The 20,398-nt window shown below is 43.6% G+C and overlaps 1 protein-coding gene across 1 annotated transcript in view; it reads left to right on the top strand.

Moving 5' to 3' along the window:
• Positions 1 to 20,398, top strand: part of mei1 (meiotic double-stranded break formation protein 1) — a 57,674-nt gene that overhangs the window by 37,101 nt on the left and 175 nt on the right. The window contains exons 23-31 of the mRNA XM_071901966.2: positions 1,314 to 1,430; positions 2,682 to 2,792; positions 5,270 to 5,454; positions 5,806 to 5,890; positions 7,651 to 7,835; positions 13,573 to 13,654; positions 14,210 to 14,316; positions 14,979 to 15,110; positions 19,579 to 19,706. Coding sequence (XP_071758067.2) covers positions 1,314 to 1,430; positions 2,682 to 2,792; positions 5,270 to 5,454; positions 5,806 to 5,890; positions 7,651 to 7,835; positions 13,573 to 13,654; positions 14,210 to 14,316; positions 14,979 to 15,110; positions 19,579 to 19,706 — 1,132 coding nt within the window. The remainder of the gene's footprint in view (positions 1 to 1,313; positions 1,431 to 2,681; positions 2,793 to 5,269; positions 5,455 to 5,805; positions 5,891 to 7,650; positions 7,836 to 13,572; positions 13,655 to 14,209; positions 14,317 to 14,978; positions 15,111 to 19,578; positions 19,707 to 20,398) is intronic.

Below are 20,398 nucleotides of genomic sequence, written 5' to 3' on the forward strand. Positions count from 1 at the left end.
GGGTCGGGCATGGACACCGCCAGGGTTCTGGGTTCAATTCCTGATTGCATGTCCGGGGCTGTAATGTGCCTTTGTTGAAAGTGTCTGCCAAATGGCATATGTTATGTGAGTGTGCTTGGCCAGGTTAATGAGCACAGCTGAAGGGCACAACACCAGTGTGCCAACTAGGGATTCAGAAACTGTTGCTGTGGTTAGCCTCTGCTTGCTTTATGCTTATACCAGGCCCTGTGGGGATTAGAGACGGTTAGCCTCGCACGTGTTCCAGTTCAGCCTACTGTAATTTGCATTAATATATACTTTATATTAGCCTCTAATGCGGCAGTGTCCTGGGGGGAGGTATTTTAATGTTATGCACTACAGCGGTGAGAGGAGTATGTAGATGACTGTTCTGCCTGATCTCCCTGCCTTCCTTTCCCTGTTAGAGGACTCCCTTTCTTTGTCTCCTTTCACCTCTCCTCTCTCCATCTATGCACACTCTCTCTCCCTTTCTCTCTCTCGCTCTTGCCTTCCCTGGATCCAGCCCCAGAATATTATTTAAAGAAGTGTGCATGGTAATTTTTCCACATTTATGAGTAATTTGTGGGTCTGGCGCTGCTTTCCTGTGAGTGGCCAGAAGATCACTGTGGCGATGAAGCCGCTCCATTGATCTTTTTCAGAAACATTGGCTCTGACCACCCCTTGTGGGTAAACCAGAACTTCATTAAGTCCATCGGCTACTTCAAGTTACTCTCATTGGTTTCGAGAAGTTCCAAATCGCTGTTTGAACAGTGTCAGTTTGAACAATGTCCTCTATTTTGGCATTGCTGAAAACTACTCCGGGGACGTCGGGTTTCAGACTGAATAATGAGGCGAGGCGAAATGCTAATTCAGGATGAGTGTCAGGCAATCTCTTACCTGCTCCACTCCCTTCTCTCTCTCTCTCTCTCTCTCTCACTCACACACACACACACACACACACACACGCACACACATACACACACACACACACACACACACACGCACACACATTTTCCCTTACCCTTTTCTCTCACTCTCCTCCCCACTCTGTTCTATTTTTAACTTTATCTCTTCTCTCTCTCCCTCACAGCCCTTTCACTGTCTTTCCATTATATCTTCCCTCCCTTTCTCTGTCTTTCTTGAGCTATCTATCTATCTATCTATCTATGGTTCCATTCACACTACCCCCATTACCTCTTCTTTCTTCTCTCTTTCTATCCCTATCTGCCCACAGGCACACTCCGCCCCCAAATCACCAATTCTTACTCCAATTGTCATTTCTCTCTCTCTCTTTCTGTCTCTCTCTCTTTGCTTAGCGGTGAACTCTGTCCCTCTGGTGCTGAAGCTGCTGTGTGTGATGCAGGCCTGTGACCCGCCCTCCCCTTTCCCCGACAGCGAGGTGGACGGAGCTCACTTCAAGCTGCTCTACCACGGTGAGGTCAAAAGGTCACAAGGTGCTGTCGGCAGGTCGCGTTAATCACGATTCCTCCCCTCAGCCCTCATAAATTAACATACACACACTATACACAGCCCCTATACGCTGTCTGTCACACACACTACATGAGAGACATACATAGAGAGACAGTAGTAGCACACATGGATCTACTCACACACTCACTTACATACTCAAATATTCACATACTACAAACACACACGTACACACTCAAGCACTCTCACATTTCTTCACTTGCACACACGCTTACACACTCTCTACAGTATGTCTCTTACACACACAGGAACTCACATGCTACATTACAGACATATACACATCCAGTAATTGCGCCAACACACGTCTCTCTCTGTGTTAAACCCACAGTTGCTCTCTCTGTCTGTGTTGCCCTGATCACTTCGCCCCACTTTCCTCCACTTGTACCCATTTCCCCGTTCCTCCCTGAAAGCCTCACTCATCTTTGATTTAATATCATCTCAGTCGCCTCATTTCCCTGTCTCGTCAACAAAGCCACTCAGACAAACGCTCGCCGCTGATCTGTAGATGAAAGCACTATTTAGAAATCAATGAGACTCATCTGGCAAATTGCGACTATTATGATTAGAGTCTGATTTGGGTTGCGTTGCACCGTAACATCGACACACCCCTCCTCTCCCCGTGACATCCCGCTTAGCTTCAGGTGTGTAGTTTTTGGTCCCATCTCATTGCCGCTCTTACCGCTGCTTTATTGCCTTGTTCTGTCTTGTTACTCATTCGCATTTTGCAACCCTCATCCTTGACATTTTCACTGGCAGATCAGATTAATTCAGTCATTACAGACCGGTGGTAGACATGACTGACAGGCAATGGATGGTAAAACTCATCTCATTACGTTCTATCTGTCTGTCACATTGTGTTTCAAGGTCTCTCTTGAAAAATGAAATGTATATCAGATGAATTTGAGAGCACCGCAGATAAATTGATATTAGACAGAAGAGCAAGTGAGCCATTAGACATGAAAGTGTGTGTGTGTGTCTGTGTGTGTGAGAGAGAGCGAGAGTCTGTTCTTATTTGCTTGTGTGTGTGTGTGCATGCAATTTTCTGACTGTCTTATGTGCCTTTGTGAGTGTGTGTGTATCTATATGTAACTTTGTGTGTGTGTGTGTGTGTGTGTGTGTGTGTGTGTGTGTGTGTGTGTATCTCCATGTAACTTTGTGTGTGTGTGTGTGTGTGTGTGTGTGTGTGTGTGTGTCAGTGAGTAATCTAGCAGGGAAGTTGAAGCCCACCAACACAGACAGCCTGCTGCCTGCCCTCAGCTACCTGTACAGCTGCCTGAGTCTGTCTCCTCCACACTGCACTGACAGAGGTTAGACACAGTCTCTCTCTCTCTCTCTCTCTCTCTCTCTCTCTCTCTCTTTTTCTTTTTCTTTTTCTTTCTTTTTTTATTCCCTCCCTCCCATATCCACTTTCCCTATCCTCTCTCCCTCTACCTTTTTCGCCTTTCTCCCTCGTATACTCTCTGTCCCTATCCCCTTGTCTCATTATTTTTCTGTCTTTCTATCTCTCACTCACTCTCAATATCTGTCTATCTTTCTCGATCCCTCCGTTCACGCTTTTCTCTCCCTCTGCTCATTTTTTGACAGAGGTGAGAGGCTGCTCTTGACAAGTGCTCTCATGTAGCACTGAGACACAGAGGAAATATCAGGAATACAAGCTGACACCTGCTATACACCTTTACATAATGTTACACATGCTGTGGCTCTGTCCTGAATATTCTCTCAGACACCTGAACACACACACACACACGAATACACACAGTCATGTCAACAACCAAAGTCTGTCAGAGCTTCTCAGACATTCGCACAAACAGAAAGACAGACAGGCAGACAGACACACACACACGCAAGCAGTCAGGGTTGTGTTGTCACCTTGCTAAACCTATGAGATGTCAGTAATATGCACAGACAGACAAAAACATTCACACACACACACTTACACATACACACACACACCCACACAGTCATATAGTCAATAGACTAAGTGTCAGAGATCTCAGACATACGGACAGACAGGAAGACACACTCACACTATGACACACACACAAACACCGCCACATTGTCAGACAGGCAGACCCACTCAGTTTCTTATTCCGTCTGCTCAAAATAGATAAAGGGGAAGAATGGAAATTTCACAGATAGGGGTGCAGATGAGAAAGGAACCCCTAAAGGCTTATCATACATCTCACATCAAGAGAAAACTGACCAAAACAAAAGCATCAAAGGAAAAACAAAAAAATCCTGAATCTTACAAATGCAAAGCAAAATGGGGCAGTGAGTCAATGACTCAAAATACATAAGTGAACTTGTTACACAGGTACTTACCAAAGACATTAATCATTTGATATGAAATACTGATTTAAACTTTAAACTTGATTTAATTACAATCTATAGTAATTTACAAGCTTCCACCAAAAAACGTTCAGCAGGACTGCAACCAGAGAAACGAGTCAAAAAAACATACCACCATATCAAGAGATTGCTAACAAGCAATCCAAAATTTCAAAGTTTAAAGGTGATACTGGAAAATTTCCCATGTTTCCAAACTAGGTTTGCTGAGTGTTTTTCTACATTAACCAAGGACGTCTTTTTGGCACAAGGTGTCACTACTTAATTAGAAATCAACAAAATAAACCGGCTTTCCTGACTGCCAAGTGATATGATTAGATGTGAAACAGCGGCCTGTTATTCAGGAATAACAGACATCAGAGCGCGTTCATTAGCCAATCAGAATTGAGTATTCAACAACAGCTATGTAATAATATACATTACCAGTCTGTGTCTGTCTGTGGCCCTGTGTGTACATGCCTAAATCCCCCACTTAAAATTGGCTTTTCAATTACGTACATTTTGGGATGTATACCATTTGCTGTGTGTGTCATATGAGCTGGGTGTGGTTGTCAAGGTGAGGCTAGCAGCAATAGCGCAGGGACATCATAGGTACAGCAAAGCTAAATGTTTGGCAGACAAGGCCCGTTCAAAATCTCGGCATTGCTTTTTTGCTTCTACTGCAGATTGCCTGCAATCGCCATCTGCTTCTTGAACACCCGTGGTGACTTTACATGGTGGTTACCTCAGCCTCAGCCTAGATGCTGTTTCAACTGAGAGGGAGGAGGGCGGGACTAATAATCCACTTCTCTGCCTCAAGCAGAGAGCTAGGGTTAGGTTTACATTTGAGAGAATTTGGCAGCCATTGATTGCTCATCTAGATGGGGACGGTAATTGAATACCACAGGTATGATTGGCGTGACAGGTAGCACTACTAGCGAGGGAGGGAAAGAGAGAAGGAGGATGGGCAAAGATGGGGATATTGGGGGGTATGATTGGCTATGTGATGGGGATGATTAAAGTTACATCTTACATTAAGTCAAATCAAAAAATGTGTGTGTTATGCACCCGGTCAAGACCAATGCGACATACTTCCAGTGCAATAAGCGTATGGATGCAAAAGTGAGTGGGTCAGCGTGTACATGCTTGAACACTTGAGCGTGTAGAGGGGTGTGTGTGTGATTGTGCCTGAAGGTGTATGTTTAACACTAGTTGCAATGTTCAGAAATTCTCACAGGTGGCAGACAAAGTGAACGTGTGTGTGTGTGTGTGTGTGTGTGTGTGTGTGTGTGTGTGTGTGTGTGTGTGCGCGCACATGGTTGTGGGTGGGTACCTGCAGCATGTCACCATGCAGTCATCTAGGCCAACTGCTGTTCACACACACACACACACACACACACACACACACACACACAGATCCCCTCTTAAGTGTGATGACATAGTGTCTTTTCCTCCCTAGCTGTCTCCATGCTGCTTTCCAACAGTGGACTGATGGACCAGCTGCAGACAATCCTCTCCTCCTCCTCCTCCCCCTCCTCCACTGCATCGCTCTCTCCATCCATCTCTCCCTCCTCAGCCCTGCTGTGCTGCTGCCGTCTCCTCCTGTCCTCCCTCATTACCTTGCAGCGCGTTCACTCTGCTCAGGTACACACAACAACTCAACTTTCCTCTTATCACGGCTTCAAGACAGAACTTAACACAGTCAAGGCACAGTCAAGGGCAAGGCACAGAACGTACTGTAAAACAGAGTATAGATTCTGAAGTGGGCACACAACATAAAACACCAATTGGATTTCTCCGATACGAATCAGTTAGGCCTTGGTATCGAACAATGCGCTCTCTTTTCTGTTCTGAGCTCGCAGTGTGGGCATAATGCATTGTTACTTTCAACGAGCTTTTTGTTCCTTATCTTGTTATTCTTCTGTTTCTCCCCTCTCTCCCTTGCTCTTTCTTTCTCTCTCTCTTTCTCTCTCTCTCTCTTCTCCATTATTCAAGGTCCATAAGAAAATCAGTTGGAGCCTGGACAACGCTGTGCAGTGTCTGCTTTTTCAGAAAAGCAACACAGACAGTCTGTTGCTGGGTAACAAACTTTTATTTAATGATTATTTTTAAGGTATGTCTGTTTCTACCAGACAGCAGACGAGACAGACAGACTAATTCATGTGGTACTTCCTAATTCAGTAGAAAACAAAGAATGAAAGAGAACAGTGAGAGAGAAAAAAGAAAGCAACCATACCTTACCACCCAGTGCTGTTAACCCACACCACCACCATCTCACACACAATGCAAACAGTATGTTTATAGGAAATGTGTGCAACACCCTGAGAATACTAAAGCATCAACATAGTGATTTTCTGGTGCTTTCTGAGGATGTTATTTTTTTTGGACACACAGCTCTCGTTCTCCCATTTTCCCATCTTGTTCTTGTTTTCCCACTTTGTTGTGTTTTCCTGATTGCTTCTCTGTTATTTCAGCCTTAATTTGCGCCCGTCGATTGCAAATACAGACACCCTAGTGGATGTGTTAAAGCAAGATAACTTAATACGTCTCAGTGCAGTTTAGTTTGGATTTGGGCATGCCAAGCATCCCTGACAGTTATAACAACTCTCTGTATATGTGTAACCCCCAGGATAGACTAATAAGGCTCAGTTCAATATGGCTTGGATTTGCAGTTGCTAAGTGTCCCCGCACAGCTACAGTGACTCTTTGTCAATGTCTTAGCCTCAGTGGAGGTAACCTCACCCCGGGCCAGAGTAATAATACGGTTCCGCTCAGTTCAGTTTAGTTTGGCTCTGGTGGTGTGAAACACACCCCTAAGCCATCTGTGCCCTGGCGACTAGCATTTCACACACTTTAATTTTATTAAGTGGCCCTCATCCCGTGGCGCTGCTCCGAGAGAGATCATCCCTGCTGCTCCTGTGTCTCTGTCTGTCAGCTGGATAAGTGGGCTGTCAGGGTCGCTGTGATATATGGGCTTTCCTCCCTCCTCTGCCTGCCTATCTCTCTCTCTGCCTCTCTCTCTGTCTGTCTCCTGTCTCCGCCCTCTCCCTCTTTCTCTTTCTCTCTCCCCGTTCTCTCACTCTACCCCCTCTCTGACTTTCTGTTCAGTTTCTATCACCCTTCTACCTCCCTCCCTACCTCCCCTCTTCTATCCACCCCTCTCTGCTCTCTCTTTATGTCCTCCCTCTCTTCTGCTCCCGCTAATTGAGTCACCCCTCCCTCGGAGAGCTCTAATATCTCAGTGTACATGACATAAGTGTTATGCAAATGGATGGCAGCTCTAATGTCTGGATCCCACCGCGTTTTAGCTCTTTAGTCATTTCTGCTCTGTCTCTCTCTTTATCTCCATCGCTCCCTTGGTCCCTCCGTCTTGCTGACCTTTGTCTAACCCTGTCTCTCAGCCTTACGCAGTCTCTCCACTTGCCTTGACATCTTTAACTTCTTGCCCTTCCTCTCTGTCACATATCAATCCAAAAATTGTGCTCTCGCCCTGCTCTCCTAATCTTTCCTTCTGCTTTTTTCTCTGCCGTGCCTCTCTCCTCTAAATGTTTTCATTTACCTGTCACGCCACCTCTCCTCTCCTCTTCTACTCCCTGTCCTCTGCTACGTGCTTTTACTCCTCTTTCCTTCTCTAACTTCCACTTCTCTCCCCATTCACTCCCTCCTCTTCTACCAATCACCTATTTCTCCTCTGACCTGTCCCTCCTCTCCCTCCACACTTGTTCTCCTCCTCTTCTTCTTGCTCTCCTCTGTCCAGCTGCTCCCTCTCCTCCTAATTCCTCTCTGTGTAGTCGTTCACCGGTCCTCCCTCTTCTCTCCTCCCCCTCTCTCTCTCTCCAGTCAGTTCCCTGAGGTTGCTGCAGGCTCTGCTTGATGTCGACCTGGCGTCAGCGGTGTTGTGTGTGAGCGCCGGTCCTGGCTTGGCCGGGCCCAGGCCCCTGGGGACCACAGATAGCGCTCTGTACCCGCTTGGCTCCCGAGGGGCCCGCTGCCTCGCAGCTGCTCTCTATGGACTTCTTTTACAGGTTGGGGTACTTGTGGGGATTGTGTGTGAGTGTGTGTGTGTGTGTGTGCATGCGTGCAAGCGTGAGAAAGAATGAGACAGAGAGGAAAATCAATTACTGGAGACACAGGAGAGAAGTTCCTAGTAGTGTTTGACCATTAGTCTGGCAGTTATATAGTCTAAATTGTAAATATTGGAACAGACAGCTCAACTTTTTTTTGCTGTTGACTCAACCACAGTGCAGCATGGATTTTACATCAAAAGATGAATATGAGGCAAAAGAACAGACTTTCTGCTGGAAGGAATCCTGCCCAACTCTGCAGAGGCAACCAGAGGTTCTTAGCTTATCCATTCAACACACACCTCCAACAGTATTATCCCGCTTCTACCATGGCCACTTGCCAAATATTATCAATAAGAAGTCTTTATTCATATTCATATTTTCTCAGAGGGAAATGTTATTTGGTCTTTGTTAACACCTACCTTCACACTTTCTGTAGCTGTGTGTAACACACACTGCTACTTCCTTCAGCCCTCTAAATTCTTTCTAGGCCAAATACTTGACAGGCAGGGTAAGAAATTGGTCTGAATTTTAAGGGCCATTTTGGTCCTTTTTGGATAAAAGTTTATTGAACTATGAAATAATACTATAAAATAAAATAATTGAAATAATTTGCTTTGCATATTGGCAAATAAACACTCAATTCATACCACTAAAATTTGGATTATTTGAAATCATAATATAGCCTAATACATGTCCCACACATTTTTTCCCCACTGCTGGAAACTGGTGGCAGGCCGATAGTTGAGTGTTTTACAATATTGGCTGTTTTATTTTTTGTTGAAAGAGTGGTTTGTGTGGGGTCAGCATTTTCTCTACTGCTGGCTGCGTGGTGCCGCATTTTCTACTACTTCAGGTTGCATACTTGGTTGCTTTTTTGATCAAAATATGGTACATTTTTCTCACCCAGGATACACTGGAAAGAACCCCCCAGTCATAGGCTCCCACGAATCACCTATGGTGGCCTACAGGGGAAAGCAATCACATTCACGTGTGAATATTTGACCATTCAATGAATAAAATGTGAACAGGGTGAAATGCACAAAGGGTACTCCTAATTATTGGGGCATTTTGGCCCCCTCATTTTTAATTTCACAGGCATTTTATGAACTTTAAAGGGCATTTTTGCCCCGAGCTCTTTCTGACTCTGACTCTGATTCACATGCATTCCCCATCTAAATAAATACCGCACATAAAAACACAAAACTTCTTTGCTAGCTCTCTATTGTTTAAACTAAAATATCATATCATATCATACCATATCATATCATAAAACATAATATATAATGACTTATAATTAGTTGCCTGTATATGTGGTGAGGGATTCAGTGTACAAGTGGGAGGGGGGTCTTTCTGATGGAGCGAAAATATGGTGGTGTGATCAAATGTAAAAAAAAACAAACCTACACATTTGCAAACACGTTTTTGGAGGCACCCGCCATCACAGGAGATGTGTTGCATATGCTAACTGTACAAAGTGTTCATATCACATTTCCCACATTTCCTGGTTTGTGAAAGGCAGAAATAACAGATAAAACCTAATTTCTGCTGTTGTAATGAAAGTGGAGTGCTAACTAAATGTATTGTTTTTCATCAAGTGACAATTAGAAGGTTACTAATTATAAACTTAAGGACTCCAGCTGTGATTGATGTTTGTTCACATTTCACATCATGCGCTTTGGTTGCATATTATCGAGGGCTTGGAGCTAAAGGGGCGTAAGTGCGTTATAGTAGATTTTACAGGAGAGCCAAAAGAAATTTTGATCAAAGTTGGATCAGCTGCCGTTACCACATACTAAGCACAATATTTTAACTTTTTGTGTTATCAGATTGAGCATTACTATAAAAACAATACTGCTACAGTTTAAGTTGAATTATATTTGTTAACTTTTTTAAAAATGGCAAAAGAGTGAAATACGCCTTTTTGGCACAAACATTGTCCCAATACAGCCATGCAGAATATGGGCGTATGTAAGTAAACAATTGTAAAAACACATTCATTTTAATACAAATCTAGCAATTACACTTCAGTCAACATTGAAATATAAAACTACATCAGAATGAATATCTTTATCTTGAAGTAATGCTCAGCAACTTTCACCAAGGCCTTTAAAATTGTAGGCTACATGGAACATATCAAATTGATTGATACATTTTTTCTGTTAAAAACTTTTAATAAACCTCTATAGACATAAGAAACTACTTTTGATTCTAAACTACTACTTTTTTTTTTTCTTTTGCTAGTATAATACATTTTTGTATGTGTCCCAGGACACATCACTTATTGATGTGTCCTGGGACACATTCAAAGACCTGTAAAACTCCTCATAACACTGAGGGATAACTTCAGCTACCAGCAGTCTTACTACCAGAGCTCATCTTGACCAGTTCACACTCCTAACATTATAAAATAACATTTTGAATCTATAGGCCAAAGTATTTCATGGGAATATTAACATATTTACATTCATCTAATATTGACCTAGAATATTAATTAGGATATGAATAAGATACTAAAAATGATGTGATCATGCTGCCATGCTAGCATTACTTACGTCAGCATGCATTTTGAGTTGACCTAAGTGTTAGAATCCTCTACCCACAACGCTTGTTCAGTGTCAAAAGTGGGGTTTTGCTGGTGTCAAAAGGGCGTAAGTGCAGTTACGCCCTTTTGGCAGCAAACAAAACCCTACTTTTACTGTTACGGCTTTCAGTTTTTGTTTAATTAAAACTTATGGGTCATGATTTCAGTTGTGTCCTTTTGGCACTGAAAAGATCTCACTGAGACCTTTCAATTGATATATAATACTCATATTTGCCCAAAATCGCACTTAGGCTCCAAGCCCTCGTTATCTTTTTAGTGGTGTCATTTTCCAGCACACAAGTTAACGTTGCACAGTCAGGCGGTGTCATTCACAGTGGCTTGGTGAACAGGGATGTGCTTACTTTGTAGTGGATTTGAATCCAGCTATGATCTTCTTTGCATGCCTTCCCTCTCTCTCTTTCCTTTCACAAACAAGGAAATGCAGAAAATAAGATTTTAATAGATTTAACAGTTAGCATAACAGAATGCCACACATATCCCAAACCATCGCTGGTGTCTCCAAAATGTGCTTAGAAACGTTCAACTGGTGTAATGACTTTGGCTGCTTATTATTAAAGAGGCAGGCTGATCTCCCACCAGCACTCATATTAAGATACTTAAAGAGGCCAAGTATACCTGAGCGCCCGTGTGCAGCAGTGCTACTTCTCCCGGGTGCCAGCAAGAGCAAGAACCAATATGGCCCAAAATATGTGAGCAATCCAGTAGATAGACTCTTTGTTAAAGAGATTATAAAGAATCTATCTACAGACACTAGTGTGCACCGGATGACTCACATATGTTGATACTTAAACAGGCCTTTGACTTTATTATTCTCTCAACATGGTAACTTTTTACGATCAAAGCAGCGCCTGAGTGTCACACTACACAGAGGCACCATATAAAGAGTTATGAAGCACTAAAATGCTTTATCACACAACCAAATATATTACCCAATATCTTTACTGTCATCAGTTAATGGCCAAGTCAGAGCAGTCGTACTTAAAGGGTGCATTTTTTCCTATATGGCTGAGGCTGAGATATTATAAATCAATAAATCACATGGCTTTGCAGGGCTTATGAGCAGCTCCACTACTGAGTGGTCGTAATGTAAATGGCAATAAGATGCAGCTCAGGCACAGCTCAATTCACAAGACTCATTTTCCATTAAATAGACACAAGATCAAATCATTTGTTTTGCAAGACATTCACATATAACACACTGACTTTATGAGCACATTGTGATACGAGACACACTGATGAAGAATATGAGCTGTGCAAAGTTAGCTTAGTGCAAAATTACTGTACAGTAACCTTATTTATTCAAACCCCGAGGAATGGATGTTGGCAGGATGAAACGGTTTGTACTGAATCAATGAAATCATGAAATTGAAATTCAAGACTGAGAGCCTGATTAAAATTTGATATGTGCACATGTACTTTGAGAAGGCTGCTAGTTTAGTTTTGCAATTTAAATGACAGCCAATCAATCACTTTGTCCTTGTCCTATTACTACATTATTTTACTACATTCAACTTGTCTGTTCAGATTTCTGAGGTTCTGCTCTAGTTTCAAGGTTCCTATACACATTGAGGTCTGAAATTGTGCAAATGTGCAGTACTGTACAACACCAGTATGCCATCCATTGCAGTATATCATTTTCTGGTTTAGATAAACAAGGAATTGTTGAATTTATCTATACTCACAGCTCATCTGGATACATGCTGCTACAGTATAGCATTGGCAAGTTATTAAGTCCTAATCTTTTGCAGTCTGTTGAGAGTGGATACCAAATGTTTGTCATCATAGCTCACATCACGACAGGCTAACAAAAAACAACATATATATGCAAAATAGATATTTAAATTTTGTTTGTTGACAATCTACAAATACACAATAAAATAAAAAATCTGGATGAAAATCTACAAACCAGGGATAATTCTGTATCCTGTCAGCGTGTTTTTCTTGCTTAGTCTGAGCCTCCGCTGCAGTATGGCAGCCACTGGTTCCATACCAGTGGATTTTCCTCTCTATGTAAGGGACTGTAGTGCTGAACTGAGCTTTGGCTCTGCGGTTCAGCGCTCTGTAGTCTGCTGCTCAGCAGCTGATATGAGTAGCAGTCCCCTTCCCCTATTCCCCTCATTCCTCCTCTCCTTTCTTTTGCTCTCCTTTCTCCCTTGATGCTCTGGTTTGGTTATATGCTGCAACTCCTGAGTGGCTCTCCTCTCCTCTCCTCTCCTCTCCTCTCCTCCCATTTCCTTTTTCCCGTCATCTTTTTTGCACTCTTCTCCCCCTCTGTGCTTTGTTTTAGTAGCAGGATTACATGCCACTCTCAAGGTGCCTCCACTCTCCCCCTCTCCTCTTGTTTCTCCCTTATTTCCCTTCCAGTCAACCACATTCATTCCACTCAACCATGTTTTTTCCTCATCCTTCATCCCCTTTCCACTCCTATCAGCTTGGGCTCTCCCTCCTTTACCTTCTCCTCACTTTCTCCCTTTACTCCCCCTCCGCTCATCCTCTCATCTTAACCTCTCCTCTCCTTTCATCTTCCTCTCCTCGTTTGCCCTCATCTCATCTGTCCTCTCTCTCTCTCTCCCCTATACCCACTTCTCCTCCCTCACTTTCTCATCTCCTCTCATCTCCTTTCCTCTGCCCTCGTCTCCTTTCCTCTCCTGTCTTCTCCTCCCTGCCTCAGGATTAGGGTGTAACTCTCCACGGTCCTCTATATATCCGCCTGGCCTACTTCAGTATTTTTGGACACTACTCAGTGCTCACTGCCAGGACCGCCACTGTGGGAGAGACATGCATTATTAAACCCTCACTCAGTTGCTCTCCCTGGTGTTCCCTTGTTCTCCCTTTGTTTCTGGCCCTAGCTCTGCCCATTGATGTGTGTGTGCGTGCGCGTGTTGGTGTACAGTATGTGTTGTCCATGTCTGTTTTCTGTGCGTCAGTGTCTGTGTTTGTGTCCATTTCCATACACATTCCCATGGCTGCCATGGCTCACAATGATATGACATTTCATGGAGGGAAGGCATTCTTTTCTTCTTCTCCATTTCTTTTTTTCTGTATATTCTAGTTTTCTCTTATCTTTCACCCTCGTGCCTTCTTTCTCTTCAGAAGCATGAGCTGCTGCTGAGAGTCTCAGTCAGCTGTCTAGGCTCCCTGCTGAGCTTTCTGCACAGGAAGAGTCCCACTACAGGTACCAGACAAGACAGAGAGAGAGAGAGTGTGTGAGTGTGTGTGTGAGCGAGAGAAGGAAATGTGTATATGTGTGAGAGAGATAGAGAGGAAATGTGTGTGTGTGGGGGAAAGAGATAGAAGGAAATATAATGTATATGTGTGTGTGTGTGAGAGAGAGAGAGAGGGGAATAAGAGAATGTGAGTGTGAGAGAATGAAAGAATGTGTATGTGTGTGTTTGTGTGTCCATGCATGTGAAAGAGCGTGTGCACATCAGTGTCAGATTCTCTCTCTCTCCCTCTCTTTCTCGCTCTTTCTCTCTCTCGCCCTCTCTTTCTCTCTCTTACACACGTCTTGTTTGTCTTAACATGCATGTTTTTTCACTGTATGCTGAGAATGTTTTTTACTTGCTGCTGTGAATGTTGTGAGTTTGTCACAGATTGCAGTTAAGTAAAAAAAAGAGTGAAATTGAATTGAATTGAACTGAATTGGGCACCCTAACTTGTCATCTTCCTCCCCCTGCCTGTGTTCTGTGTGTGTGTGTGTGTGTGTTTGTGCGTGTGTGTGTGTGTTCAGCCCAGTATGTGGTTTGTCAGCCCTGGACTCGACTCCTCCTCTACTCCCTGCTCAACTCAGGAGAGAGCTGCCTTCTGCACCCCGCCACTCTCACACTCATCACACTTGTGAGATGTCACACACACACACACACACGCATGCGCATATACTCATACATATATGCATCTAAACACACACATACTGTTACGCATGCAACACACCGTCACACTGGTGACTCCAGTCAAGTAAAGTTTATTGGCCATGGTACTGAGCAGTAATCAATTATTGATTAAAAGTTGAATGCAGGTGATAAATAAAATGCAAAAGTGATCGATAGTTGATACAGTTCAATGTGGTACAATACAACACAGCACAACACAATGCAACACAGAAACTTGGGAGACATTACAGAAGAAATATATTTATTTATTTATTTATTCTCACTTTTTTTCTTTATATTTCTCTCTGTCTTTATCTCAACCTCCCCTCTCTCTTTCTTTCTTTCTTTTTCCCTTCTCTCTTTATCTCTCTCATTATCTCCTTTTCACTTGCTTTGTCTCACTCTTCTCTCTCTCATACTCCTCTCACCCTTGGTGTGTGTTTATGTCTGCCTGTGTGTGTGTTTTTGCATGCAAGTGGAAGTGCGTGTGTATGTGTCTATGTATGTATGCTTGTGTACATACACACGTGTGCATGTTTGTGTATCTGCATGCGTGCATGATTGCGTGCCTTTGTGTGTGTATATATGTGTGTGTAATATACTGTATATCTATATGTGTGTGTCCTCCAGCTCCTGCGGCAGGGCAGTACGGCAGTGCTGTGGGAGCCTGACCTGCTTCAGGTGATGGAGGCGGTGGGGAGGAGGGGGGTGAAGGAGCTCGGCCAGGACGCAGCACAGGCCCTCAGGCTGCTCCTCACACAGGTACAGCTTTGCATGGTGTGCACGTACACACACACACACACACACACACACACACACATCTGCCCCAAAGTATCCGCCGTGCATGGGTAGACATGCACGCACACAGGCGTATGTGTACGCGCATCCCTACACACACATGCACTGGCTCTCGGGGGCTTACAGTACTTAAAGAGAGCAACTGGGACAACATGCACACAAACACACACACACACACACACATAGAATGCTGTAGGACACACTGAGAACATATGGATTCATACACCTTCAATATACCTTCAACATGCTGTCACCCACGAATATCTGCACTCCTGAATGAAAATGATAAAAAGAGAAATCAAGTTCATTCAAAGTTCAGTATCAGTCAAGCTGATGCCGTGCTCACATCACTTTGAAATTTTTATTCATTTTCTGTGGGGAACAGCAAGGGCAGCGAAACACAGACAGCAGGCACAACCAGGAAGGGGAAGTTGAGGACCATGGTACTTTATGCAAATAAAATAGCAGCGTTTTGCACAGCAGCACTGCAGTAGCAAAACCCCAATTAACAATCGTAGGCTCAGTGTGGGACTGCATAATACTTCACATAATATCATGTCTGGCAGAAGTTTGACAATCAGACTTCACAGTTTGTCACTGGTGTTTTCAGATATGAGCATTTTGAATTATGTGTGATTTGAGAAGCACAAAATAATTTGGCAATAATCCCCGAGAGAGTGTGCTTCACTGTAGGGCTGCACGCTTTGTGCACAATCATATATTTGGATTTTAGTCAATCAGCGATATTGAAACAATTTAATTTCCAACACCCACTGGAGTTAAAAACAGGCAAGATGTTGAGCCAAGTTCCACACCATCAACTGCATGTAGTTTTAGGACGTTTAATGACACCGAATGATGTTGGTAAAGAGAGCGACGACTTCTGAACGGTGTTGATTGCGGCTTGGGGAAGGTGTTTGATCCGCCGCAGCTCCCAGGCATGATGTCTCCCCCACGGGAACCCTGTGATAGAGAGAGAGAGGAGAGAGAGAGAACAAAGGAGGAGGGAGTGAGGGAGGGGCACGGCAGAACGAGAGCAAGCAGGTATGTAGGGCAGGTAGGCTTCTAACGCTACATGACAGGAAGAGGTGGAGTTGAGCTGTGATGCTGCTCCTGAACCTCAGCTATTATAGCTCCCAATATAACATGCAAAATTGCGATAAAATAATTTTGTTCCCCAAATCATGGAGACTAATAATTGAGATTAATAGTCATGATTACAATGAGCAATATAATTGATGAATATAGCGGATTATCATTTTAGCATCTTGTTGAGTCAATATCCAGTTGTTAGCCAAATCACAGTAAAGAACCTCAACGGCCATATGGTATTTTATACAACCATTTCTGTCTGAAAAGGTGATTTCAACACAAGTGACATAGCTAGAAAGATGGTTTACTACTTCCTCGTTGGTATTATAGTTAACTTTGCAACAAATGTGTAAAGGCCAGCTCAGTTTGCTTCACAGCATCATAAAACCTTAGTTTGTATTCTGAAAGTGGCTCAGAATCAGAGGAGTGACAGAATGATGGCACACACTGTACCGGCTAGGGAGGCGGGGTTGGGAGTTGTTTTGTGTGTATGTGTGGGCATGTGCCTGTGTGCGTGCGCATCTGAGTGTGTGAGTGCACATCTCTGTGTGGACGCGTGTGCGTGTTTATGTGTGTACGCATCTGTGTGTTTGTGGGGACTGAGAGGCAGGGTTCAATGTGACAGACAGAATTCTCTTAACAGTCTCAAGACAGTACTGAGTTTCCCTTCTGTCATCTCTGCTGCTCCAACCTGTCACACACGCACACACACACACACTAACGCTGAACTTCAGAGGTTTCATGCGTTTTGTCGATCTGCCACTGGACTGAAATGAAATCTCAGTTTGTGAGGAAGCTCTCTCTGTGCTCATTTGTCATGAGTGATCTGGTATCATACTGCCTTCCTGCTGCCTCCCCAAGGGTCCTGACATAGCTGTCAACTGAGTGTGTGTGTGTGTGTGTGTGTATGTGTACGCTGTGAGCACACATGCATCATTTGCTTTTGCACCTTTAGCCTGTGGGTATTTACTATCTCACCTTGCGCATGTGCTTGTCTTCTTGTCTCTATGTTTATGTGTATGTGTGACTCAGTGGCCAGTGTAAAGGTCCATTCACATCTAGAACAATAACTGTAAAGAAATCTATAACTATAAAAACATTTAAATCATTCTAAGTAAATAGAATGGTTGTGTTCCCACTATGATAACTATAAAAGACATCCTTAACGATAACTATAACAATATTTTGGTTCGATCTCAAAGCGATTTTTGGAATGCTGTCAGATGAGAGGGTCCTGACCTTAGAGGAGATTGTGTTTTCATGGTTTCTACTGCTTGCAGACTTCTTATAACGTCCCCCAGACTAGAGGAAGTCTGTCACCTATCGCTCTATTTCTCTCTATCACTTCTATACTTTTATACTTGGCCCCCAGTTTCCTCAAGTCTGACCTCTCGCTCGATAGCTTTTTCTTTTCTCCCTCTTCCTTTGCTTCCCCTCTCCCGTTCTCTGAGCTCTCACAATTGTTCCCACCCCACTCACTTTATCTCACTCACCCCTCTTTCCTCTTTCCCCTCTTTTCAATTACTGAACAGCGTTAGAACTCACTTTTTTCACACCTACCTTCACCTGCCTACCCCTCAAAATACCATCCTCAAGGGCCAGGTGATGGGAACTGTTGCCAAATACTTTTGAGTGTAACTCTGACTTGTTCTTTCTCAGGAAACTAGTTAAAGTTTGAGGTGGACGGATCATTCTTTTTTATGTTTTTACCAAGCATATATAGAGTCGCTGTTATTTTCTCTGGTCTGTTGGTACAGCCATCTTGGTGTCAAATCAAAATTGCTCTTGCCAGGTGGTGTGGGTCAGCATGTACAGTATATTGATGCTGAGTAGTTTGGCCTGTCAGCTCTAACTACGCCACCGTCAAGACAAGAAGGTACAAACAGTCTTTTACTCCTGCAGCCTTCACCTTCTTAAACTCAGAGACCAGAAGGATTTGGACATTTTGCTCGCTCCAATGGTGCAGAGGATGGTGGTCATGGTGCAGAGGATGGTGATTATGATGATGATGATAATTAGGATTATGTTAGAGATCTTGGTGCTGTTGTAAAGTCGATTGTACTGCTGCTACTAGTGATAATATTGAGATAATATTGTTATGTTGCCTTATATACACAGGATCAGTGCATCTACTCATTGTTTTTTATTTCAGCTTATATATACAGTATATATATACATATATATATATATACGTACATGTATATATAGTATCTTGTGTTCTTCTGAAGTGTGACTCTGCAGGTTGAAGGTGGCTTGTGGCCACCGTTCACAGTTCAGACTAATCCTCAGACTAGTTGGGAAGATCAAAGTGGGGAAGGTGAATGAGTAACATGCTCCATTCCCTCAAGTACTTCGATTGAAGTTACTTTAAGGAAAGCACTGAACCTCAGACTGCTCCAGTGGAGCCGATCAGTTGCAAACGCTGTGCCAGTACTGGGCAGTTCCTCATGAACTAATGTGAACAGAAATCTTTGTTCTCAGCGTGTGCTTCCCTACTGGGACTGTTCATTGCTAGTGTTTGTCTGGGAAAGCACCGCAACCTTGTAACTGCTTTCAAAAGTTTTTTTCTCTTGATTGCAGGGATTCTCTACAGTATATTCAGTTCCTCATTGCTGTCTGAGGGAGAGTTTATGCACTTTTGCTTGTTGCCTAAAGTGTACATGTATTGTGCAGCTATATTTACTGTTCCATGGCCTTTGTACACATTTTTATCTAGTGTATGTGACTTTGTGACAGCTGAAATAAATAGTTTTCTTTTTGCAGTAGAAGTGGTTCCTCTCTCGCTTTCTTTTCTAGCGCTCAGCAGCTCCCAGGTGTGACTGTACAAGTCTCCCCGCTACTCCTCTAGGCTGTTACTGCAAATAAGACTCTTAGTCAACTTGTCTGGTTATTAAGTGGCTGTCTGGTTGTGGTAAGGTTAAAAAAAGTGTTTTCTGTGGTTTTCGGAAAATTTAATCGGCCACTCAGGGACAAATAAAGCCTTTCACCTCTCCTCTTCTTTCACTGTTCACTGTTTGGTCCCCCCCTCTGCTCTCTTCTCATCCCCCTGTCTTCACTGCTTCTCAACTTTAGTGCTGTATCATCATTATGTCCTCTTCTCGCCTATCCTTTTCTCTCTTGCCTTTCCTTCACTCTCTCTCTCTCTCTCCTCTCCTGTCCTCTCCTTATACCTCTCCTTTCTCCTGTTCTGTCCTCTCCTCTCCTTCTTAATTCAGTTCATCTCAGTTCATTAAGCTTTACGGTCTCAGAGCGCTTTTTTTTTTTCTTCGAGGGATTGCCGAAGCTTTCGCAGAAAACAAAAGCAGACAAAAACTCTCCCTGTCCTCTTTTGTTCATGCAGCTCCAGAGCAGCGTCCTGCAGCCGCCACCCACGGAGGAGCAGAGACGGAGGTTGAGGAGCGTGATGGAGTCCGTGGGTCCTCCGCCCCTCGCCGAGAGCCTCCACCACGGCCTGCCCAGCAACATCCTGTATCCTTCACCAGAACAGACTCATACGCACCTCTGAACTGCACAAAACACACACAGCCTTTCATACAGGCACGTATGCACACGCACTCGACATGAACTACAGTTTTGCACACACGCACACTCTACTAACGCCTTTAACACACCTTTGAGAGTATATCTCGTCTGACAAGTGTTTTCCGAAAATGCACACACACACGCACACTCTCACTCTCCACACATGAAAGATACTGGTATTTCAAAAGCCGGCAGAGCATTTTTATTGATTCTCTCTGGCAATTGATTGAATCTCTGTGTCATGCTTTTCACTTAATCTCTTTGAAAGTGTGTTGTACGATACGGAGTCGTTATATTTCTGTCTGAAGCAGTACTTCAAGGCTCAGTACATCTGTCATGCTGATTGACTTCTCTCGCTCTCTCTCTCTCTCTCTCTCTCTCTCTCTCTCTCACACACACACACAGACTCATTCATTCTTTCACCCACCCACATGCACACTTTTTCTCTCTCTCACCCTTTCTCCCTCTCTCTCTCACTCACCCTTTCTCCCCCTCTCTCACACCCTTTTTCTGTCTCTCTCTCTCTCTCTCACACTCATCCTCTCTCTCTCTCTCTCTCTCACCCTTTCTCCCTCTCTCTCTCACTCACCCTTTCTCCCCCTCTCGCGCTCTCTCACCCTTTTTCTGTCTCTCTCACA

The sequence above is a fragment of the Centroberyx gerrardi genome, chromosome 7, assembly GCF_048128805.1.
Source record: "Centroberyx gerrardi isolate f3 chromosome 7, fCenGer3.hap1.cur.20231027, whole genome shotgun sequence".
NCBI classification, from domain to species: domain Eukaryota; kingdom Metazoa; phylum Chordata; class Actinopteri; order Beryciformes; family Berycidae; genus Centroberyx; species Centroberyx gerrardi.